This window comes from Athene noctua, chromosome 5 (assembly GCF_965140245.1).
Source record: "Athene noctua chromosome 5, bAthNoc1.hap1.1, whole genome shotgun sequence".
NCBI lineage: Eukaryota > Metazoa > Chordata > Aves > Strigiformes > Strigidae > Athene > Athene noctua.
The window spans coordinates 3689353-3715327 of NC_134041.1; the positions used below are offsets into that span (position 1 = coordinate 3689353).

General features: G+C 40.1%; 1 protein-coding gene across 1 annotated transcript in view; it reads right to left on the minus strand.

The window, feature by feature from the left end:
• Positions 1–25975, minus strand: part of PATJ (PATJ crumbs cell polarity complex component) — a 155816-nt gene that overhangs the window by 50509 nt on the left and 79332 nt on the right. Inside the window, exons 29-30 of the mRNA XM_074906085.1 lie at positions 12335–12531; positions 3425–3516 (exon numbers count right to left, since the gene is read on the minus strand). Coding sequence (XP_074762186.1) covers positions 3425–3516; positions 12335–12531 — 289 coding nt within the window. The remainder of the gene's footprint in view (positions 1–3424; positions 3517–12334; positions 12532–25975) is intronic.

Consider the following 25975-nt stretch of genomic DNA (forward strand, 5'->3'; position numbering starts at 1 on the left):
AATCTTTTAGATGCTATTATAAGCTGATGTAATTAATGAGACCACTGGGAAACAGTGCTGCGTTGAGACCTATATTTTGGAATCTGGCCAAAATCAACTGTTTTAAATAATCATCCTCAACTTAATTGAGGAAAAGATGCTCATAAACCAGAGCGAGAAGCCTTCAAATATAAGGGGACGTCTATGATTCTCACAACACTTACTGCACACTATGTCTCATCAGCAAAAACTGCAGGAAAGGGTGGGAATGAAATTGTAACACTACCTGGGTATAAAAAAAGTGTGAAAAGATTTTTTAAAGTGCAGACAACAAGTCAGGAGTTTAGTAAAAAGTCAAAAAGGATGAGGACACCTTCTATTTCTTATTTTTTCCTAGATTTGGGTGCAACAAAATCCAAGTTATTTAATGATATCTATTACAGTTCCCACAGAAAGGCTTTTCTGTGCCTAGGAATTTCTGGGCTTCTTTTGTAACTGATTAAAGAGTTCATGGAAACATCCCCCTGCCCTGCACATGAACCAAAACACCAGAAATAGGAAAACCTTGATGCTATTTCCTGCTTCAGAGTGAAAAGCAGCATGCTTATCGCTGAGCATCCTTCATCTGAGGAAAATAAGGCCTCAGGATATCAAAGAGGCCACTTTTGAGTAATAGCCCAAGTCCCACCAGTTTTGCTTTTATGTCCTAGGTCAGTTCAGTCAGGCATGCAAGAACTTTGTAGGCTGCAGAACGATGTGTTTCTGGAAGATGATAACCTACTCAGGCCTCTCACTGATGAAATTAGAGTATTAACATCTTCATGAACATGAAGACCAAATCCATCTCTCATAACTCTTGCAGTACATGTTATTTTGCTACGGTGAGCTGTGGCCTCTTCTTACTGTGTGCTCCAGAATGTGTTTTGGCTTCGTTATTACTACACACCTTCTACCCCTAAAAGAAGTTGCGTGGCTAACCACTCAGGAGGAGGAAAGTAGTATTTCTGTTGCAACTGGCTCCTCCTCGTTTTCAAAGCATTAACAAATGTAACGGTATCCTGCTCTTTCCACATCATTAGAGCCCAGAGGAACATATCTGAAATCAGTCAAGCAGCAAACCTACCAGGAGAGCTGAGTCTGCTACACTCAGTGCTTTGTTCTCAGCTGGAAAAGCTATTGCACATGCACGGACAAGAGATGGATGGAAATTCAAGATGCCTGTTGCTGCTCTTATTTACTACAGCTGGCACCACAACGCATTAAGTTGCGACATTTCAATACCCCCATTTTATATTGTAGTTTTAAAGTAAGTTGATAAAGCAAGGAAAAGCTTTTTCTACCAAACTGCACCACGGACAAGACTTCTGGGACTGTCACAGTCTTTTGGTTTGTGTTTTCAATTAATCGCATCCACTGGTTTTGTGCTCTAACATGTTGGAATGGGAAGCACAGAGATAGAATGGGCTCATGGAATATAGTTTGGATGAGAAAAGAAATGTATTTTCATTTCTCCTTAAAACTGGCCTTTAGTAGACTCTAATTTGGTTTTGCTAAAATTTTAAAACACTCCCCCCTTACTATGAGAAGCTGACCATACATCAAAAAAAAAAGTCAACATTAGTTTTCTCCCCACATTAGAGCCAGTGCTGTAGTTACTAACGACATTCTCTCAGTGGGAGAATTTCTTTTCATTGCTGTTCGAATCGCTGCTTGGGTCAAGCAAACAGACCCATCACTTGTCTGTACTCTAATGTAAGGCCAAGAGCAGTGACAAGATGCATGCTCTTGGGTAATGTGAAGATAGATGTTTGCAACCTCAGAAGCAGCATTTAAAAATAGAAACTTTATTAATTTTTTTTTTTTTTTTAAAAAACAACTCTAGAGACAGAAACAAGAATTATTCAATGGTACTTCCAATACTTATCGATTATGATTAGTAAGACAACTTTTTGCCTTGAAATCCACTTCTACACAGAAAATATGAAAAGTGGAATTATAGGTGAGAACTTACATGGCCTTTATGTCTTAAACACAATACAAAATATGCAGCAAGGATTTCCAACCCATGGGTGATGAGCTAAGACTCACCCTTCTCTGCGGAGCGAAAGGCTCTGCAGCCAGCTGGGCGCAAGCAGGGCAGGCTGCAAGATCTTAGCCCATGCTCTCCCCACTGCCTGACAGTGCTAAACCCAGCCCTGGGTTTTGGTTTCATAAGTTGTGGTTCTGCCTCCGGAGCTTCCAAGCAGACACATTTTCCACATGCAATTAAGTAATGGTGAGTGAGTTGTTGTACATGACGTTTAATTTTCAATAGCTGGGGAAAGTAACACGGGAGCTGCAGGCAAGATCATTAATCTCCTCCAGATCCTCTGTGCTGCCAAGTATAGCAACTCATTTGTCACTGAGCTAATGCTGCTCTTCCATCATTTCTGTGTATGCTGTACCAGACAGAGCCATGCGAGTAAATGTACACATTTATATGCATTCACCCACAGATTATTACATTGTTCACAGGTAAGCTGCGTACGAGCAAAGAATATAAAACAACATCAAGTATGATGTATATGTTGGTGGGAAGACCATGTTATAAAACAGCACGGGGATAAGAGCCCAATGAAAGTCACAGCTGGAACAGATGCATTTATGAAATTCCAACATATTAAATATGAGTTATGGGAAAGAGGCAGCTTCTTCCCAGACCTCCCGCCCAGGGTCATGAGAGTTACACTTCCTGAACTACAGAGTGAATGCACGGAGGGGTCCTTAATTCACATGCAAAGAGGAAAAATGTTCGTGCTTGGAGTAAAAGAAAAGATGCCCACAAGTAATTCTTATGCAGATGAAAGATTGTTTTAGCATATTGCCTCCTACAGAAGCCATTCCAGTGCTCCTTGTCAAAGTCAGGTTCCCGCTCTGCACAAATAAGCCTTAGCTCACTTTTTAAATCCTCTTTTGATGCCCATTCAAAGCTAACCTTCACACACCCACCCAGCCCATGCTTCATATTCCTCCATCCACACCTGCCTGCTTCTCTCACAGCAGCCCCCTCTCCAGCCCCAAGCCTCTGCACCATTGTCACTCCCTCCTGGCAGGCTGGGTAAAGCAAGCTGTGTGCTGGCAGAAGCAACCTAAAGCACTTTAAGTTGTGGGAGAAAAAGCTCTTATCAGGGTGTTCTCAAGCCAAGAGGGACAGCTCAAGTCTTCAGCAAAACAGTCATACCATTACACTAGATTTTTTTTTTTTCTTTTTTTTCATTATTAAGGAGAACTATTCAACTGTCCTGAGAAGAAGAGTCAAGGAAAAGGTTTATTTCACTTCAAAGAGAACTAAGCAAGTTCAGCATTTTCAAAACATGTAAATACGTAATGAAAATATGTAAATATATAAATATGCAATATAATAGGCTAAAGTGCAAACACATTTTTTGATGAGAACTGTTCTTACCGTATGAAAACTAGCTTGACCTTTGATGGGGCCGTCTTAATGATTGCAGAAGCATTCTGATGGCTTCTTCCATACAATATCTGATTGTTGATCTGTTAAAAGGAAATGAATATTTTCATGTAAGTGGAGAAGTATGCATTGTTTTAATTTATACCACCAAGACTTCCAAATTTACTGTGGGATAAAGAGATAAGACTCAAACGAAAATGTGGTCTACAAAATATAGATTGCAACTCTTAAGGTTCTTCCAGACAGGAGTACCAATGTTGCATGGATAGATCATACCTATCTGAAGAGTGTTGTAGAGACAGAAATACCAGAGCTGAGGCACCAAGAGCCTCTTTCAGGCACAGCTGTGTTACAGAAAGACATCAGATGATAAGCACACAGGAGGAGATGAGCACTGCTCACCTTGGCCTTGGACTCCCCAAGGCTGTCGCCCCTTCCCTAAGCAAACTAGCAGAGGAGGATGGGCTGCAGTCTGCAACTCAGCAGCAGCAATATAAATTCCTCATCAGCTTTCTTATCATTCCTTTTGAAAGGATAAATCCTAATTTCATTTTAGGAATACCCTCTTTCTCATACTGATTCCATGGTGGACCACAGAAATGCAGCCTTAGAACAGATTTTAAAATATTACATTTTCAACATCTTAGACTCCAGTTTATCAAAGAAAAAATTATGTATTAATAGCAAAACATTCTAAGTTTTATTCTAGACCAGCATAAACCAGGAATCAATGCAGAGCTAATTTACTCTTATTAGTAAGCCACAAATGAGAGAAATCTTTTACTCTTTTTCACAGATCCATAGAATGGATTTTTAAGTGTTGTTCCAAGATTTTTGGAAGGTGACTTGATCTGAGAAGAATCACACAGATATGACAACAGCACAGATTTTGAGACAGACACTCCTATATCTTACCTACAGGCAACTGGCAGTTTAGGAAAACTTGCTGTTAAGATTGTGGTAAGTCCTCAGTTCCACTGAGGGAAACAAGAGAAGCAGCCACGGAGAAAAGAGACAATTCAAGGACATGCCACATCACTTTTGCTGTGATGGATCAAACACCTAAGCACCACAACAGACACAGCAAATGCTGCAGTTTTCAGAGGGAAATTGCTTGGCTATAATGCAGTATATGTTTCAGGGATTTTCTTTCTGTAGAAACTAGAAGTCTTTTCCCAGTTGGAGGAAAATAAGACCCTTCCTGTCTCCCACTGCCATGCTCTGTGAGTGGGACTTCAACAAGGACAACAGCATCTGAGATGAATATAGCAGTTACTTCCAAGTCAACCAAAAGCATACTCAGTATCACACCACAAAAATAACCTGCAGTGTAAAAATGGAATATTTAAAGCATTTCATTCATTTCACAGGCAGGGCTTGTGTTTAACACCTTGCTCCATCTCGGCCTGCCCACAATGTCCTGAGTTTCTTGGGCTTCAGCTCCCCCCTCAGAGGTGTCCTAAGAGGATGCTTGCCTTTCAGCTCAGGCAATGCACAAATTACAATCACAAAGATCATATGCAGAACATAAGGTAGATATGAATGCCACAATAAATTTCAAGAGACTAAAAGCTGGGCTGAGTTTGATGGGAAAAAAACACTATGTCAAGATTAACAAAACCCTTGAGCAGTTTTTGAGTTATACCCTGACGATTTTCAGATTTAAAACTAAGCTGAAGCAAACACTCAGCAAGGTGGTGATGCTTTCCTATCCTCCCCTGACAGCAGGGACCAGGACTACCAGAGCTGTCTTCCTTCAACTTTGACAACTTAGATCAGAATAAGCATCAAGATAACAAAGATCTGTAGAAGAACAATATTTCACCTACACCTGAATACCTGTAAACACAAACACAGAAACTAATTCAAAGCTACATTTAAATACATATTGTATTTTGTCCAAAAAAGAAGGCAAAACTTTAAAGATGAAGAAAAAAAAATTGAAATTAATTGTATTTGGAGTCATGATGTCAGTTCAGGTTCATGGTTCAGCTCGTCCTGTGTCTTGCCATCTAAGCAAGCATCAGAGGCTTCCAAGCGTGCAGAATAATCTGCTATTTAACTCTGTCAAAATTCTCACTCCAAGCATCTTGATTAGATTAATGCATCTCTCTGGAGCTGGAGTGTTCATACAGCCTTCCAAAGCGAGCAGCCAGCTTAGTTTCAATACTGATTTTTTTTCTCCCACTCTTAATTTACAACATACTATTTACATTCACATTTGATATACCAATGCTGTTTAAAACAATAATGATAATAGAGCCCAGGAACAATTTACCAGTGGTTATAGAAGGACTTTTTGTTACTGCAAATGTTTGTATTGGATTTTGGTTTTGTGTTCTTAGAAGATTTTTTCATTCAAACAAGAAATAACTGGCCAAGTCTTACAGCCTGGTGTCATACAGGCTATTTGGTCATGTTGGCAACTTCACAATACTGCCATCTCATTTTCAATGGGTCAAAACAACATGCAAGTTCATCAGTTAAATAAGGACAATGCAGGGCCAAGAATAAAACTCCTAACACTTGATTATTCATTAAAATCAAAGCACAGATCATTTACCTCCAAGCTCCAAGAAGGAAGAAAGGTCTGTGAGAGTCTGAGCTGGCCTGAAATGATCAGCAGTGAGGAAACAGCATCACGCCAACACTCGTAAGGGTTTAATATGATGCTGTCTGCGACTGCCACGGTTGCAAAGACAGGGCAAGAAGCAACATCCTAGGCCACGCTTTGTTAAGCAAAGATAAACTCAAAAATCCAGTGGCGAAAATGAGTGCTCAGTTGCATTCTTGCTTCAAGGTGGACTTGAAACTTTCAGTGAGTTTGTTGACTTTATTTCTCTAAGTTCAGAAATAAATTATTCACTGGGAATACTGTATGCTTTACAAATTGTTTGGATTTAGTTAAATTACCATCAATTTTTCTAAACAGCAGACTTCTTAGATTAAAATTTATAGACTTAACTCTGGCTAAATTAATCCTATTCACTAGATGTATCAGTCCAAAATTTAATTAGCACTCAGCTAGGTCTGTAAGTTATAATTATTTAATTACATCAAAATGAAAGGATAATCAAAGTAATATATCTCCACAAGGTTTTGGACTGTCCCACATAGTTATTACAGCCAGTATTAATTTTTCTAATTTTTTTTAAAAAAAGGTCACTTTCTTTTGCAAAGTAAATCAATGTTCCGTTAGCTATGGATAGCACGATGATGAGCAAAGCACAAAAGCCTACTTAAACAAAAAAGAGAACATCTAGTTTTTCATAAGCAACATCCTTTTAAATCTTTCAAATTAAATAAAGTAACACATCAGATTAACCAAACAGTACTCTGGGATTCAAAATCTATAAATCTGTGCTTTACTTTTTTCATCAGAGATTAGAAAATAAAAACAAAACTTTGACTAAGGAAAAGAAATAAACTGATCTAAATCAACCTCAACTCTTTGTTACATGTCTCTTTACATAACTTCTTGGAAAGACAGCAGAGAACAGAGAACGATAAAAACATGCTACAGGTATGAGGTCAGGTCAGCACACTTAAGTTCAAGCCTTAATATAACTCCTACGCTGCTTTATGGCAGATTTTATCACATATCCCAAATGTACTGTTGCCTTCACCTACAAAACTTTTGTTTTACAGTTTCATACACTGAAGTAGCAGAAAGTTCAAACTCAACTGAAATCTGAACTCTTAATTTAAGAGAAAAAAAATTAAAGGCTTGTTTGCTTCTTAAACTTTAATTTGGAGAAGAGAAACATTAGATATGGATATTTTTAAAAGAGCAGTGTTTTCACTACGTGGCAGTAACGGAAATCCATAAAATTCGTATCATCTGATTTTTATGAAAATCAAGTTAAATGATACTCCAAAACTAGTAAAAGAACTGGCATAGCTTTCTGTAATAATTATTTCTTTGTACCAATGTATTAGGTTCTTTCTAACCACAGGAATTGTAGCATTTTGAGATACAACCAGACTGAAACAATAGGAAAAGTTTCAAAAACTTTTTGATCAGTCAAATTCTATAGACTGAAACCCCATAAAATCCACCAAACCCCACATAATAAAGCATGAGGCAAACACTGGAAAGAAAAAAATAATTAATTAGAATGTGAATTCTTCTTTTCTCACCAAATATCTTGCCTGGCACATGTTCAAACATGTGCATCATCTAAAGTGATCAACAAACCATAAATTCCACGAAGAGAGAAAATCTCCTGCCCTGCGCTGGAGTTCAGCTTTGCTGCTGGCTTGGCAGGCAGCTGCCCCCCGTGGTCCCCTGCCTAGAGAGTGTGGAAAGAGAGATGGGACGAGAGGAAAGCACAGATTGCCCGCGCCCTCGTGCACAACCAGCCTTCCCATTACAGCCTGACCTTATTTGCGGCTTTAAAAATCACCACCCAACACTAACCTTAACGGGTAACCTGTATCCAAAGTACACAAAGTTTCACACTCCTGTGAAAAGACCAAAAGGACGCTACCCCCCGAGGTTACCTTCAGTAAATGAATCTGAGAAGAACAGAAGCTATGACTATTGTGTTTAAAAAGGAATAAAAAAATATAAAAGCACCGCTAGAGTTAATCATTCACGATGACTCTTGAAAACCTCACTGTGTCTGTTCAACAAGGGACAGTGCCACTTGACTAATCCAAAGTAACTGTCTTTTCACAGGAAAAACCCAACAAGCCCACAACAAATAAACTGAGAATAAAATGTCAATCCCCCACATTCTAAAACAGAAGTGGTATTATGAATTTGGCTGGGTATTTCATTCACTTAGGCAAAATACTGCTGTATTTATTACATTATTACAGCATAACTTACATTTATCTGAGAATCTTAAAATAAAATAGCAATGAAAATACATTTAGCAGAATAGCAGAAAAGCCCTCTGGCTCTGAGCTATGACAAAAACAGCATAAAAAAGGAAAAAAATATAATTGCCTCTCACTCAACAGTCCAGAACGGACTAACTTGTACAGCAATTGTTGACCGTGAAGACTAGCTTTCACTCTTTCAAGAAGCCCTGTGGCCTCCTAGAGCAAAACATCCAAACACAGTTTCCTTCTACCTCCTGCCTCTTTTTCAGCAAGATAAGCAGGGTCAGGAAGATGGCAGAAAATCCCAACATCAGTAATTTCGCATAACAGGGCTCTGCACAGCTTGGTTTATTAACAGAATGCAGTTCACTCTCTTATGGAGAGATGATAATAATAATAATAATAATAACAGGGTGGATTATTCAGTGTGAATAAAACCTCCCCACAGGACAGACACATGCTGAGTTCACGAGCAGCAGGGCTTAACAGCACAGGTACAGCACCACGTGAACGCACTGCGGGCCATGCTGGGCACAATCAGTCGCAGGACTAAGCCCAAACTAATAAGATACGAAGCAGTGCAGACACCTGCACTAAAACAGCAAGAGTGCAAGGCAGGAGCGCCACAGATGGTTTCTTTGCTTGGAAAAAGAACTGAAAAGCAGAACTTGTGTCATGTAAAAAATACATTCTTTTGCAGAGGGACCAAATTCTGATCCAAAGTAATTTTCATCCACGTATGAAAGTAAGATGAAAGGACCTTCTCCCTCAAAAAACTGTTTTCTCCAGTAACGTACCCATCCAAAATACATCACAGAAGATGTATTAAAAAAATAATGATTACATTAAAAAACTGTATGTGACCTGCATTTCACCCAATGTGTAGGCTGGTTTGTCTTTGAAAACGAGACAGGATCGTGCTCCCAAAAGACTACTGCTGTTTGCAGAAGCTAAAAGTGAGATGATATTTCATTAAATCAGTGACAAAAGATTTTATGAATAAGGAGCCGAGGCAGTCTTGCAGCATCCCACATCCTCCAATTGAATCCAATCAAACTCCAGTTCAAAAGAAAAATGAAAAGGTAATATCTATTAATCTATCTACTATCTATGTCTCCATTCCATTAACCTTACTTCCATCAACAGCCACGGGGAATAATCTGCACACACTGCAGTAGTATCCAGTGTTCTAATGGAGCAACACTAACCAACAGGATTCACTGGGACACCCCAGGACAGTGCAGAAATGCTGCAGGAGTCCTAAGATGTGAATCCCTTCTCTTGCCCCTATGCTCTAGTATTCAAAACTGATGTGTAATCAAAGATGTAGATGAAAATATACTTGAAACATGCAGTTAAGATGAGGGTTGAGGGTGATTTATTTGCTGATGAAGATGAGAATACCAGGGAAAATGACCTTAAATGCTTATGAATGGAAGTGGCTGCAAATTCCAACGGCTTTTTTTCTATGAATAGCTAAATATTTGACCAGTGGGAATGGCCAGCAGCTCAGTCTGCAGGCAGACCAATTTAATACTTACATTCAAGGCCAGGTTGGGGCTTTGAGCAACCTGATCTAGTGGAAGGTGTCCCTGCGTGGAGCAGGGGAGTTGGAACTAGATGATCTTGAAGGTCCCTTCCCACCCAAACCAGTCTGTGATTCTATGCAGTGAAGCGCTACCCAAAGGAAGAGGAGTTAAGTTGCTTCATCAGTCAACATTGTCCATCCGGGTCTCTGAATGAGGGAAGGATACCATGGGAGAGAGAAAACACTTCTGTGACCAACAACCATACTCCCAGCCTTTAATTTTATGTCTTTAATGGGAGAAAACCAAACAATCTGGGTTCTGTCATATCTCACTTCTGAACGCTTGAGTTTGCCCATAATGCTCTTTTAAACACTTTTTGTTGTAAAAACCACTACAAGTAAAGCCAATAGACCACCTTGACCTCTGCATCACTGGCATGGAAGTAGCATGAAACTGTACTGGAAATATTCCAAAGTCATCTGGATACAGTCCAGGGCAACTGGCTTGAGTTGGCCCTGCTTGAGCAAGGCGGGTTGGTGACCAGATGACCTGTGAAGGTCCCTTCCCAGCCCAACCATTCTGTGATATTTCTGCCTCGGTGACCCAAATATTTATTGGGTATGAGGATTCCTAATGGTTGCTGAAATAGTTATTGAACCTAATGGTTACCAAAAAAAACCTGCCAGTGTAAATGCCCATTAGTTCCATTTCAGTGCTAGTCACATAACAATGAAATGCTTTTAAAAGACAAAAAAACAGAGCTGTGAATAATTGACCACTGGTGTGAACACGAGACGTTTGTACATGACTAATGCACAACCCATTCCTTTGTAATACAGGATGTTTTGACACTGGATACGTACTCACTAGGGACCAGAATGAGATCACCACATCCTTTCATATAAGTAATCGCACTTCTGCCCACTGGTGACACACCTTTAATTTGATTGCAAAGGTAAACAAGAGAAGTAGTTACTAAAGTCTCTTTGAACTTGAGTTTATTTGAAGTTTGGCATTTTTGAGATGGTGAACATCACTTTCCTTCCACTGAAAAAAAAATTATTTAACCTCCAACTTGACAGCAAGAAGAATTAGGGCAACACCACCACTTTGGAAAATGTTACTTATGACAAAGCTCAAGCATGCAAATCCCAAGCCTTGAGATATATGTGATTAATCACAGATGGTGCATCTTTCAAGTACTGCTAGCAACACTTAACATTAGATCAAACAAACACTGCAAGGAATAACTTGTGAGATATGAGAAAATTTCAGTGGATCCTTTTTTGTGGGAAAGTATCGATATAAAAGGCTCTACCTTTCCTCTGCCAGGAACTACCTGATCTATGATATGTAGAGGAAAATGGTACCATGAATGCTTTCAAATCCAAAATCTGACAGTTTTAAATTTTTTAACCATCAGAATTTGGTGCCAAGGACAGAAAGAACATAAAGTTGAAGGAGAAAGTAATTTTCCTACCCTACACCGGTATGGTATAGACCTTCATACCATTTCTCACACTTAAAAAGAAAATAATAAACTTCAGACGGTGTTATTATTATAGCAAAATAGTCTTTCTGTATTATGTGTATTGAAAACCCATAATTACAGAACTGTTAGACAATGACAAACGCTTAGACAATTCTGAGTACTCCCAAGGCATCCCCAGGCAAACTGCTCCTTCTCAAATCAAGAAACATGAGAAAATAGGTGGTTCTCTGATGGCACAGAGAGTTGCTGAAAGATGAGAAAAATCACCACCTGTGGAGAGCAGTAGGTCAGCATGTACTTGCTCTTCAGTGAAAGCTTCTCTCTACGGGAAAGATCCCCAGGGATGGCTGATTTTTTTTAAACTGCTGAAGCAATCATGATGTGGGGAACCACTGCAGGTACTGCAGCAAAGTGTCATTGTGCAACAGCCAAAAATCAGATGAAGTGTAGGAAATCTGCATTTTCAATCTGAAGGTGAAGCAAGGAGATAGGAGAAAAAGTGAAGACAAAATACTCTACTTGCTAACGAGCTCTCTTGCCTTGTGGGTGAACTCGTGCCAGACACAACTAAAGAAAATAAGTATTTTAAGTTACAACAGATCAAAACAGATTACAGCATGAAATTTATTTTCAGGATGGGGAATATCCCTGTCATCTGTAAAAACACATATGGTAACTTTGAGGGGGTTTTGGTTTTTTTTAATGTAAGGTGTGAATTTCCCTATGAAACCACATATGCACTACAGGGATAGATTTACTGTCCCCTTCCTGCCTTTCAACAGTCCCTCCCTAGGCATAGCTTTTGAACATGCTGAGAGCACAGCCTTCACTGACAAGACATTAGTTTTCACAGGCCAATGATTTTTGTTTCACTGAAAACACATTTACCTGCCAAAGGCCAAGTTCTCAGTTGGCATAAATCAGTGCAGCTCCTTGCCTCAGCCACCTAATTCCATTTGCAGACTTTATTTAAGGTTCAAATGATAGTTTCACATATGCCTCTCCCTCTCTCCATATGAACCCTGCTTAGTAGTTAAAGGAAACACTTACCTCTAGAAGTTCATCGCCAATATGCATCCTTCCATCTCGTCCTGCAGGTCCATCTGGATTGATACCAACTACAAAGATGCTCATACGAGAGCGGTCCTTGTTGCCAGCAAGACTCAGTCCGAGCCCATTTTTGTCTTTCTCAAGCTCAATAATGTGCAATTCCCCTGGTAGATCTGCATATCTTTGCCTGATTTTTTCTAGAAAGATCAAGAAACATGCAATGAGTTATAACATAAAATGACTTGCATGAAGATGTTCAAGAACTTATAGAAACACGCCAGAAACTGATGGCTTCTCAGCACCTACTCTTTGTTAACAGGGATCTTCCCAGCACAGACTCTAAAATGCCATTTGCTGTGCCTGTATCACTCACGCACCAAAATGCAGCATCAAGGGCAGATACTAACTACATTAAAACTGCACTACTTTAATTATTTGTACAACAGGCTGGTTCTAGACCAAAAATTTTTTGAAAGGAGGGTAAACAAGGGAATTCCAGAGGCACCTCAATCTTACCTTACAAAACCTATCAATTTCAGGAAACTCTCATAAAGTTAGAGCTGGTTAATTAACCACTGTGGGAAACTGAAATGCTTACGTTGCGAATTACTGCAAACTCACATCTCAAGGTAGAATCTTTTACTTTTGCTCCTTTCTGGTGACTCAGGAATATGCTTACCATGCTCTGCTTAACATTACGTGCTACTGTGCAGGTGATTATTCAAAGCAGATCTCAGTGACAATGTATATGAATGAACACATTTTTAAATGCAGCCTCACTTGATATTAAGGTAGTTATTTGTCTTTCATCTACATTCCAACCATTTCTGTGACAGAGCGTGATACACTTACAAAGTTATTTGGAGCACCCTGTGTGTCTGTGGGTGCTGACAGTTTAATCTGAATGTCTTTTCACTGGCATGCAGACATCTGTAACTATTGCTTGCGAGGGTCAATCACAGCAAGGGTGATTTTTCTTCCTGTCTGATTGTCCTCTGCAGATTTTAAAGTCAGCTTCATAACACCACCTGCATCCAATGTGTTGGCTGGGCCACACATTAAAAAAAAACAAGTCAAAATATTTTGCTGTGGCTGGCTGTCACCTTTAGCACAGAGTCCAAGGTGAAAGAAACCACTGCATTATGCATTAAGAAGTGAAATAAGAGATATTGTACGTTCAGCTATATCCCTGAGTCAGCAGCAGTAGCTAGATCAATATTTGCTATTACCATTCTACTGGGAAAGTATACTTTAATACCATGATTTAACCACTGTAGTGAATGTTCCCATGACAACAAGGGAGGGGGAAAGGAGCTGGGGAAGGTGGGAGGGAAGCAACTAAAAGTGAATAAAAACTGCTGAGAAGATAGTGAAGTAGAGGTGTTCCTTCCACAGCCCCTGTGCAGGCTGCCAGTGTGATTTTGGGTCCACCCCAGCAGCTGTCCTCTCCAAGGACCCTTCTTCAGCGATTCTACCAGCTGCAGCAGCCCCTCGCGCTGCGGTACAGACGGCTAGGACAGGGGGAGCAGGCTCCTGTCTCCAACCCCAGATGCACCCCAGAGCACTTCCTACACTTAGAGTAACACGGACAAGAACCAGCTCTCCCATCGCTGCATTTACAGGCTCAAATTTTCCTGCCATGCTCAAAATCCCCAGCACCCTGGAGCCAAAGCCTAAAATCCTGGGGATGTATATTAAGGGTGAGATGTTATCCCTGGAAAGCTGTAAAACCCTACAGAGGTCTGCACAAAATCAGAATATCAGGAAAAATTAGAAACCTCACTTCTTACTATCAATTATATGTCAAAAATTCATATAAACTGCATTAAATTGTAATCCAGGTAGCTCCACAGTTTTTTAATATATTTCTTAACTAATGCGGTCAAAACGTAATTAGAGATGTGATTTGCTACTTGGATTTGGAAAGTGGCTTTTTTCTGCTTAGTGTGCAGGATACCTCCTGCCGAAAAACAGCAGGTGAAGAAAGGTCTTGAAAATGGGGCTTCTGAAAGCACAGCAGATCCGCAGCCGCACGGTGTTTCATTCACACCGCTGAGGTTTAACATTCTTTTCTCATTAAGCAAAGTCCAGACCCGAAGAGCACCAAGACATTTTCTGCCCACCACAATTAGACGAACAACTCATTACAGCGCTGCAAGTAGCTGTGGTGTATCCCAGCTGTAAGAATATTAAGAACAGGTCATCAGCAGAAAAGGGATTTCTTAGTGGTTGCACTTTTGTTGATAAAGCAAAGAATCGGCGCTCTGGAGGGATGCTGTTGACTGATCATTGCTCTGCCACAGCTCCTTCTGTTGCTCGTTTTGCACAGACAACACATCTCACTTTCATTTGCTAGGAGGAAAGCACCCGGCTAAAGTATTTTTTCAGCAACTCGCAGTCAGGATGCACAGAAAAGAGGTGAAGGAGCAAAGAGAACACACACCCTTAAACACTGCACGGATGAAGCTGCAAATCTCCAGAGACTGCTTCAAAACTCATTTCTTGGTCGTCAGTAAAACTCCTTGAAATTCCTCAACATAAGCCTGATGCAGGAGCAGCTCTGTGACACCGCACATGGACACACTGCTCCAGCCTCTACCTGCACACAACTGTCTCCTGATACTACCAGTATCAGATACTACCAGTATATATTCTGATACTACCAGTAAGTCTGTAAACTCCATGGTGTTTCCTCTAGCTGGAGCAGCCCAAAATGAGTTTTCTCACACGGGAAAAATGTTAGCTGCTCAGAAGTACGTGAATATTCCTGTTCCATGTTGGGCTGAAACTAAAAGTAAGTATTAATCCTCCAAAAATTAGCAGTTAGGGCAATTGCCTGAGATGAGACAGAGCCACACTGATCTTTCTGGTCTGCCTGCACTGGGTCAGGACTGGAAACCCTAGTGAGTCGATGTCCAGCTTGGCACTCCAGCTGCACCAGTAATCCACCACTGTGGGAACAATTCTTCGGGTAAAGAAAAATTTATCTGGGAAAAAAAAAAAAGAGAACAACTCTAGGGGTCATCAAGTTGCTCTATTTGTTAAGAGTTTTGTTGTGTTTTCTTTTAAAAGGGTTTTCCCCACTGCATGTCTGTGTTTGAAAAAAATCTGTATTTACAACAAAAATAAACTTCTGCGTGGACTAAGTCCTTCACTAAATTATCACATTCATTTACGAAGCAACTTTCTGAAATGGCTGAGGTGACTGGAGTGGTAAAATAGTGGGAGACGACGGAGGAAACAACAAAGATGCTACGTGCTGAGCGCCGCTTCCAGCCCGGCAGGAGGGCACCGTCAGCGAGTGCTGCTGGAGAAGACACAAGCACGTGTGTACATGTTCGTGCGTGCAGGGACGAGCAGAGACACCCCTGCTTCTAAAGTCAAGCCTCCCTTAGCAGGGCGTGCTGTCTCCTCCTGGAACAACAGAAGGTTCTGGCTCTCGCAAGCCCCACCTCCTGCAATTAAACACTTCCAAGGGCTGTCCTCACCAGCCAGCCTTGCAGTGTAAATGATAACGCGCTATTCCCAGCGGTGTCCTTGCGTTACTCATCCAATCTGCATACAAATATCCTTTGGGCATCCAGCTGACTTCCTATAACATTGTAATCGTATTCTCAGTTTGCTTCTTAATAAGAATCTCATAAGATTATTTTAAACAAGTATTTACTGCTTAAACAAACGTGCATCTACGGCATCGTCTTTTTAATGCCTTTTTCAGCTGTTTTTTCTCCCCTCCAGCTGGTATCACTTTTCAGTTCTCTGCCTAGCATTGGGGAGCCAGTTTGCATCTGCTTTTGCAAAGAATTCCATTATCTGCCTTCATTACCAGATACTTTACACAAGGCAATTGTAATTCTGTTGTTGCTGCATTACACATGGGACACAGTGTTTCTTGTTTTGGCACTACGCGGAGTTGTTTCCACATTCGGTGACAATATGCCTATCACAACTTCTACAAAGATATCTCACCATTGATATTTAACTAGCTAAGGTTGCGTCCAGTTGCTTTTAAAAATACTATAGAGATGTAACATGAACTAAAAGCACAAGAATACGCTTTAGTGATCTCTCCTGCAATAATATTTCCCAGTTATATTAGCAGACAATTACATTTCAAAGAGAAACACTGGAAATGGAAGACAACTGCTTTCAAACAATATACTATTATGCTGCTGCATATGTTTCCCTGCCTCAGCCGCTATTCCTATTATATTAAACAGAAAGATAAAAGAAATAAATGGGGACAATATGGTCAGGATATTGGAGTTTGTATGATCTAGTATTGCAACAAATACACAATTTATCTGCACGGAAAAAACAGACACCACTTCTCAGGAAGGCAAAAGGCTCTTTAAATTACAAAGACATATAAAGCACTTGCAAAGGGCTGAAGGAGCCTGTTTCCCAAACCTGCTGAAATCTCCAGTTAAATGAGCTGAAAGGGAAGAGGTGTTTCTTTTGAAAATGGTGTCTCTGCATGATGCAAATTAGAGTCCATCTAGAAAGGTAAAAAGAGGAAAGAAAAAGCGCTGTATGACTCAGCTAGGTGATTGGGTTTAGTACCAAATGCTCAATATTAAACTGTCAAGGCAAAATACAGAGAAAAGAAAAGGGTAAAAATACCACAAAAAGAAATGACAGATGATATTTGTATATAGAAGGTGATACTGAGGATTTTACATCCCTCTTGCATTACCTCAGATAACTATTAGCAACATATGCTGGCTTTTGAGGACTTCACAATGGTCTCATTTATCAGCCTGTGTTCATTTTAATGGTTTTAGCTACCATTTTTATCACATAGCACATAACATGGTTACAGTCCTAGCCTTTTCTGAGATTACTCTGCTCAGACAGCAGTGATGCAGCATCACAACTGTTTTTCATTTAGTAATGATAGATATCAGAATGCAGCCAGCATCCACTACACAGAGCAACCTTGCATATCAAACAACTAATTCCCTTCTTGATTTCACTATAAACATTAAAAAAAAAATAATGTAGGAAGTCCCTTGAAAGCTAACCCTAGAGCTGTGAGGGCAGCACATCTAATTTACTGATTACAATTTACAAGAACCTAAATAAGCATATTGAAGAGACCATAATTGAACAAATGGGGTTTAGAATTCTCCCACTACTAATAATATAATAAGCTTATTGTTTTAATCTTCCCACTAGCCCTCTGTTCAGCTCCAAGGAGGCAGAGAGTTCTTCAAACCTTATCTCAAAAGTGATGCGCCTGTCTGTTTTTCTAAGCTTTACACTGAAAAATAGAGAGGACAGAATTTCTGTAATACTTTCTTAAACTCCATAAAAACATTCCAGTTCTCTCAGTGATCAGCATCCATGAGAAAAATATGGTAGTCGCATTCAAAATTGGCAAATCTAAAACCATGAGCCAAAAGTTGGGTTATGCCAGTGTCCCTCCTTCGGGTGGTGAGAGGACAGAGTCTGCTGGGGCTCACACCCTTGTAAATGCTGTTGCCTCCAAACTTGTGGGCAGGGAGCATCCCTGCAGTGATCCAGAAACTCAGCATCCCCTACAATCTCCTTTTGACAGCCAACACCATCCCTTTGGCAACACTTTGCTTCATATACCCCATTTGGAAGTCAGTCACCAAAACTGAAGTGATGATTTTCAGAGAAAAATAAACCCTGGCATTTCTATTATTCTTTGGCACACTTCAGTTAATGCTCCCACCCCAAGCCCAAGTCTGTCATATATGAGGAAAAAAAAAATAAATACTGTGAGCCAAAATATTATAATGTAACTTTTAAGTACATGAGGGAGAAAATATGCACAAGGTGCCACACAGGCAAAGCCTTCTCTACATGAACAGCTGAAGTGTGGGCTTTCATACTGTCACAAATACAACTCACCCAAGCTCAAGTGAAAAACAAGTGTGCATTAAACACTCCTGAGACAATATTCTTACCCTAACTTGAAGACTACCTCTTTTTTTTTTTTTTTTTTTTTTTTTCCGTGAAGGATTTGGGCTATTGTTTGGGATCTCCGAGTTTATTCTCTTCTAACTGCTCCCCTTCAGCTCAGGCTCCCATTCCATTTTGCTCCACTCATGTCACGCAAATGCTTGCAGTAGCTTCTCAGCTCACACAAGAAGACTTTCCTTCTCCTCCAATGCTTGGCCTTAAACCCCACTTGTCCCTCACATCACTCCTCCTACAGCAGAAGGTACAAATTTCTGCTAGTGATTTTTAACTAATCCAGGAAGAGGGGTATAATGAGAGTCTCCACAATCCACTTCAAGTACCATTTCATTTTGTTCCTGTGAGCAGGTGACATTTAGAAACAGTTATCATTAATGTTTTCTTCCTATAATCAAGGAATCGTCACGCCTGAAGACAACAGCAGAGAGAAAAGTGACATTAGCCCTGTCTGAGAACGAAGGTAACTGCCATCCGTAACATCAGGGAGCATCTCCAATGCTTGCACCATCTCATGTCAACATTTTGAACAAATGGAGTTCTTGCCAACAATTTTTCCTTATTTCAGGCTCAAAGCTTCATTATAAAGCTGCAGTTTCTTTATACAACATTTACATTCTCCGAGGAAGAGATATTGTCGTTTTTGTTTTTAATTAGATGACAAGGACATGATGAGTCTATTCATATCGATGTTTATCTGAGATCTTTAACAATTTTAAAAGTAGATTTAGTTAAAGTGTGGTAAGTAGAGCATCCCGATGCTAATAATTGCTGATTAGAAGGGAATTTGCCCTCCCCTGCACACCATACTTCCATTCATTTGCCTTTCAAATGACACATTAGCCCTCATCAAAGCGCTTGGGTTTCCTCAGAAGTGACCTCCTCTGGGTGCTGTGATCTCGCAATCAGTCGCTCTGGTGGAGCACTGATGCTGAGCTCAGAGTAGTCTTACAGGCTTTGGAGGAAAGAACTGGCAAAAGCTGCCCATGTGCTTCTTGCCTGCTACCCCAGGACTGATAAACTGGTTGTTTCCTCTAGATACGGGCTAGATGTTGGAGCATCATACCCCCACTAGTTGATTAAATACAGTCAAATAGCAACAGAAACATTTTCCTTTTGGTAAAATCCTCTATGAGGATAGAAATAGTTAGGTGCAAAAATATATCACAGCATGGTTGATGTTTGGGCCCATAAAAGGCCCAACTAAAGGCATTTTGAACTAATTACATCCTTAAAATGTGGGGTGGGGAGCCTCAAGACAGCTGCTGGAGACCCCATTTTTAAGCCGTTGAAAAGATAACTGAGAAAAATCCCACGGAAAATACTCTACTGTATGATATTGCAGTATATTGTATTGTACCATGCAGTTTAAGTCATCTAAGGCCAAAATACTGCAGTCTTCAGAGCTTCCCAGCCCACTCAGTGGTGACGGCACGGAGCAGCCCGGAGATAAGGCTCAGTTATCACAGCTGCCAGGCTCACTCACGCTGCACCTCCCAAGAGGAAAACAGTCTTGCTGCCGCTCTGCTGAGGCTTGCCTAACATAGTTCTCTGGGAAGCTCGGGTATGTTAACAGTATACGAACATCAGAAAATACCGATTTCCATCTGCAGTCTCCAGGAAATTTGAAATATCTCTAAGCGCACATGGCTTGCACTTGTGGCCTGCTGCACAGCGGCTACGACCCGGCATCGACGTGCCCACCAAGTGTCAGTGATCTGTCAGGATGCACAATACACACACACACACACAAAATCAGATTCCCAGATGCTGTGACAGACGACCGTTTAACGACCCATTTTTACAATGCAGTTTTTTTGGGGAAAAAAATAAAAATCTCACAACTGGGACAGCAATTTCTTTTCTAAGCTAGTCGTTCTGGTAGGAGCAGGTTTTGTGGTTTGCTCCTGATTGCTCTGCTAGGGTCTATAATCTGTTCCCTACATTTGTATCTGAAAGCTGCTCGTTCATTTGATTGAAGAGCAAGGGTGTCTGAGACCGAACAAAGAATATTGGGGAACTCTAATCCATTGCTTTTCTGCTTGGTCTCAACATGAACAAATGAATATTGTGAACATTTAAATTCTTCCTCCCTTGACAGTAATACAGTGTAACTTGATCTGACAGTGTTTCATCTTTAAATAATGATGTTCCCACAAAGCGACTGGCACAGTCATTATCTTGAAATCTTTCTGTACTGAGTCTAATTAAAGAGAATGGCATCAGACTATTGTCAGAAACTGAAAGTTTGTTACCTAACGAAGGCTTTTAGGGGCCTGAGCACCAACTTTCCCAGTGATAAATAATTGTGAAAGGCAGCACAAAGGACACCTCTCAGAAGCCAAGGTGATGAGACATGCCTCACACATTGATGTGTTCTTAATTTAAGAACCTGCAATGACAGCCTGAACCTCCTCCATCTAAAGGGGGATGGGATGAGAAAATGGGGAGACTTTTGGACTTCATACTTTTTGACCAGCATACATAACCTGTACTGATGAGCCCAAAGAGCTATAGAAAATTCTTAAAGGAAGGTCTCCAGGGGAATTGCCACCATTTGTGAAACATAGAAAAAAAACCCCACATGTAAAGCTTAAAATAAAATCAAACCAGTTGTGCTAACAAGCCATAAAAGGAAAAAGGATGAAGGAAGTTGGTTGTGGAAGAGCAGGTAAAGAGGAGGAAATGATACTGTGCGGCTGGGATAAGAGATGGTGGAGAGGAGATGGCAGGAAGACTGTCCCAACCCAACGTGACTGCTTGCTCTGCCACAGCAACACAGCCTTGCAACACAACAAAGCTACGTGACATTAGCGTGACTTGACAATGACTAAATTCAATTTTTGGATTAAAAAAAAACCACCACAGTAGTTTAAGTTTGCTTGTACAGCAATTTTTAAATATGCTGTGACAGTGAATAAAAAGATTAAAGTTGGATGAGTCATCTGGGACTGTAAAGCCCAGGAAAATGCCCACAGAGCTATGCTGGAAAATACACTGCAAGTCTTAACAGCGAGAAGACCCAGGGAAGATAGATCATGATCATCTACTTTAGTTGTGCTTTAATTCAGTTGTGATTTAACGATACATTTTAATCCTCTTGAATATTTTTAATTTTTAGTTATTTTGCTAAAGATTGATTGTAAGTAGTTAGTTACTACAAAAATACATATAGCTGCAACAAAAGACTGTATTTACAACATATGTTCCTTCTTTAGGCCAACCATGGGGATAAAATGCTATATAAGTATTTAAGGAAATATAAAATTTACTAGACAGTTGTTGAAATGCTTAAGATTTATCATATGTGTCAGATATTGTGAACAACATTTCTTCTATACTAGACACTTTTCCTAAAAATATATACAGTTTGTATTTGGACAGAAATTAGAATGCAATTAAAATATAAGCAACAGCTCTGTAATAAAAATATTGCATACAAATATGCCAACTGTGATTGATATTAAAAAAAATGTTTTTATTGAAATGTTTTCATTCAAAACGGGAATATTAAACAAAAGCATTGTTATTCTCACAGTAGATAATGGAGGTTCTATGGTGATCAAAACCATTTTTAAACGGTCTAATTTCCACTTTGTCAAAGATTTCCTTTTGTCTGTCTTTGGGCCTTCACAAACACCTAGTTAACGATAAACACTGTGCAGTGACCTCAGAGGAGGTTCTGCCATCACACCATGGCCACAAACACTTCCATAATTTTCCAACTGACAACTCTCAACTTCACACTCTTAGCTTTTATTCACAGACCAGAAAAGAAAAATATCCTTTTTCAGCTCCTAACAAGTTGTTCAAGTTTGATAAGCTATTTTCATTCCCACTGAATTAGTTGAATAAGCTGTAGAGAGAATAGGTCTTTGTTTCGGGCTGCTGAAGAAAAAGTCAAAAGCTGGATTTTTACTACAGTCAGTTCTGGGTCCAGATTTCTCTCAGTTCTCTGCGTGCACACACACTTTTCCTGAATAGTTTTTTCATTTAAATTATGCTAATAGGTTAGAGTATGCTCATATCTCTATGTAGATTGCCAGTTAAAATTTACAATGCACGTTAAAAGCAGGAAATTTTTGATTTAAATTAAGGGCAAATCCAATTTAAATAAAAAAGAAGCTTAACGTTAAAAAAGATGCATATCCAGCTTTTAGAGGACATAAGGTGGTAGAGTGCACTTCACTTACAGAAGAGACATGAGCAGCCTCACAAGACTGTTTAGTCTTATTTATCTTCTCTCTCTCTTTTATTTTTTTTTAAATTGGGGCAGCTCTACAGAATCAGTATTTTGCTAGGCCCATACCTGGTCCGTCTTTCATCAGCTCCTCAAACACTTACAAACTATCTGATAACTTCTAGGATCCTCTCTGCTTTTGTGCAGGACACTGAAACCACTCTCTGTAATTCCCCCGAGCTGCTGAGAGGTCTGTCAGCTACGTGAAGACCATCCCTGCACTGTGCTTGGTGTGCTACATGCCCAGCTCATCACTGCACACTTCTGGACATGAAGCCAAGGAACAAAATATTAGATAAGAAGGAACAGGGCCAGCCCACCCCATACCTCCCTGCATCATGCAATGCTTCTGCAGAGACAAGAAATTTCAGAAGAGTTAAGTCTGGGTTGGTTGTAGGTCCTTGTTTTCTAAGCTATCAAACGGCACTTGAGTAATTTTCAAGCTTTTTACAACAACCAGCAATGCTTAGAGGCTTTGTTTAAGTATAGACCTGAGTTTCCCAACGTCATGGCATGCCTTTGATTGCTTAGGTAAAATGAAAAATGACTGCAACACCTGGCAATGCTGCAGATTACCGTTTTTTGTGTCTCAGAACAAAACAAATCCATATATATAATTTCACTTTAAAGCCTCTTCTATCAATAAAACACCAATAATAATTATTCTACTATATCTTTCTGTATTTTCAGCTATGATGTGTATATTTAATTTATGATGTCTAATGTATTACATGTAAAACAGAGCATTACATGTAAAAGAGGGACACAAACTAATGGTATAGCCACTGCTGGGCAACTTTTGGCTTCAAGTCCAAAAGAGACTTGCAACTCAGAAGAGAAAGACCTACTCACACATCTCCGGACAAGATTTCTGATATACAGCTTGGCCCTCCTACGATTCAGAGAGCACTACTGGCAACCTCTGGTAACATTAATCCACAGGATCCCTTTCCCAAGCCAGCCACTGAGCTACAAGACAGCCAAGAGCACGCGCCAGCGCATCGCTGCGCTCCTGTCTTTAACGCAGCCCCACGTTCCCCTCCCGTTTCAGGGGAAGCAAACTGCAGCTCCCCTTTGTGTGCTTTGGTTTCTCGTCAGCCTGGTCCAGCTGGCAGCGTTGTGCGGAGCAGTATTCGCACAGCCCACACCTGCTCATCCCTTGCTTTGCTCTCAGCCTGTACACTTCACGGCTGAGGTGGCGCCTCAGCTTGAGCTGTACCCCAAAGTGAAGACCTTTTCCAGCCTTATGTAGGACAGGATGAAAGAAAGGGGCCCACAGCACAGCACCCCAATTTTACGTGATGTGGAGCTGAAGAACATCATCCCCTCTTCCTCCTCTGTTCAAGCCAGCTCTCGTGCTCCTCAGAATCCCCTGAGAGTCTATGCAGGTCACCAACCCACCAGAAAACCATTCCTGTAATGGTGGAGCAGTTTTCTGCTGAGTGAGTTGAACAGGCTGAGGAAGGGAAGAGCAACAAGCACGTAAGTACTATAAACAACTGGGGAAGGTGGGAGCAGAGACAGGCACTCGCCCTTTCAGCTCACAGTTAGGTGGTCTCACAGTGTGTGGCTTCAGCCTGAGAAATAGCAGAACATTAGGGGAGGATGGCAAAGTAAACGCTTCTCATACAGTCGAACAACTAAATGCAAAATTCCAGGCTGAAAACATACCGTTTGATTAATCCTATTATTCCAAAAGAGAAAGGCACCAACCAAATAAAGAATTAACTCAAATGTCTCTTCTTAAAATGAGAAAGCAAGGGTTTATTACTTGGAATCATTTTAAATTCTCCTATGTGAAATAAACTGAAGATAAGTATGCATGCTGTGCTAATAAGAACACAGATTTCTCTACCACTGAAAGCATCTAGTCAGACAGCAACTCTTGCATTTATGCAGCCAACTGCCATTTTCTTTTTCCATCAGGTGAGGCAGGAGGATCTGGACATGGATCTGGGAATGGATAACAATTCCTCTGCACACAAAAATCCCCATTTAATATCACTGTGAAATCATAAACCGGTTGTATACACTCCCTAAATAAGCCATACATCTTATTTAATCAGCTGTCTTGAGAGTCTATTCAAGAAGTTAATCAGGTTTATGCTGTACTTATGACATCATAAAACTTGACAGATTTGATTAAATACGACAATATTTTGTATCAGAAATTCTATTCTGATTGTTTTTAATTTCTCCAAAGGACAAAGTCTACGAGACCTGTTTTCTCTTCCACAAAGAGTAAAATAAAAGGATTACGGTCAGACACCTTTGCTTATATCACATTTCAAATAAGAAGTGATAAGCAAGGCATTCATTTCTCTGCAGAAGAAAAATAAAATCACAAACAAGTGAACAGTGTATTTTTAACAGATTTTTTTAGTACCAAAATATGTTATTAGGTAACAAATAGCTTCTCTTTAATGTATTTAATGAAATAAAGTTATTAATGCATTAAGCTTTGGGCATTTTCTAAATGAACACAATTATAATCAGGAAATTGATGATGTATGTGAGCAGAGGCTTGCAATATGTCAAACACTCTCTCTTTTCCTTCTGGCAAAAGAAATCCATCTCCAAGGATTTATCCAAGAGGAAGAGCTAAATGGATAAACTTCACTATATTAAATAGACTTACTTTTTCACTCTGACTGGAGGAGGAAATCAACTAAGAGAAAGTTAAAAAACAAATGCTTGAGGGAAAAATAAGAGTGGGGTATGGTAGATTTTACTGTAAATCTTCTGGGTTGATATTCAACTGATTTTTTTCTTCTCTTGTGGAATTCAGCCTTTGGAAGGGATGATTCAGATGCATCCATGACTTGCTCCTTAGGAATAAACACTGTCTTTTGGCTAAGCGGGACCTCCATGGATCCTGCTTTTTATTTTATTTTATTTTTAAATTTAAATGGCCACCTAACCCGTGGAAACTGTGGCATGGTGGTCCAGAAGGCTCAAGATGCTTTGTGTATCTTATGACAGATGGCTAACCAAGACATCCAACAGACGGTAACCACACCAGAAGAGACGCCAGGTCTTCTGAACTGCAGTCTGGGGGGTTACGCTCCAGTGTTCACTAATTATATTTTAATCTGTTAATATAAATAAAGTTTAATTCTAATACAGTAAATAATTATATTCCATTTTCCTATAGGAACAAAGCTTACGCAATCATACCCTGTGCAATCCAAGCTCCTGCCCCCAAACCTTTGAACCTGCGGGCCAATTTGAAGCAAATATGATGGTGGACCAGGGGTCTCAAAGGTACTATAAAAAGTTCATGAAAATAAGCAGTTGTGCAGAGGAGAGAAACCTGATAAATACCCTGACTGAGGGAAAGGCTTCGGTGTGAGATCACACTTTATTAAAGCCTCAAAGAATTCACAAGAGAGAGACCCCTTAGAAATGCTCCAGCCACAGGAAAAGCTTAAATCGGAGCTCACACCTTCCTCGAC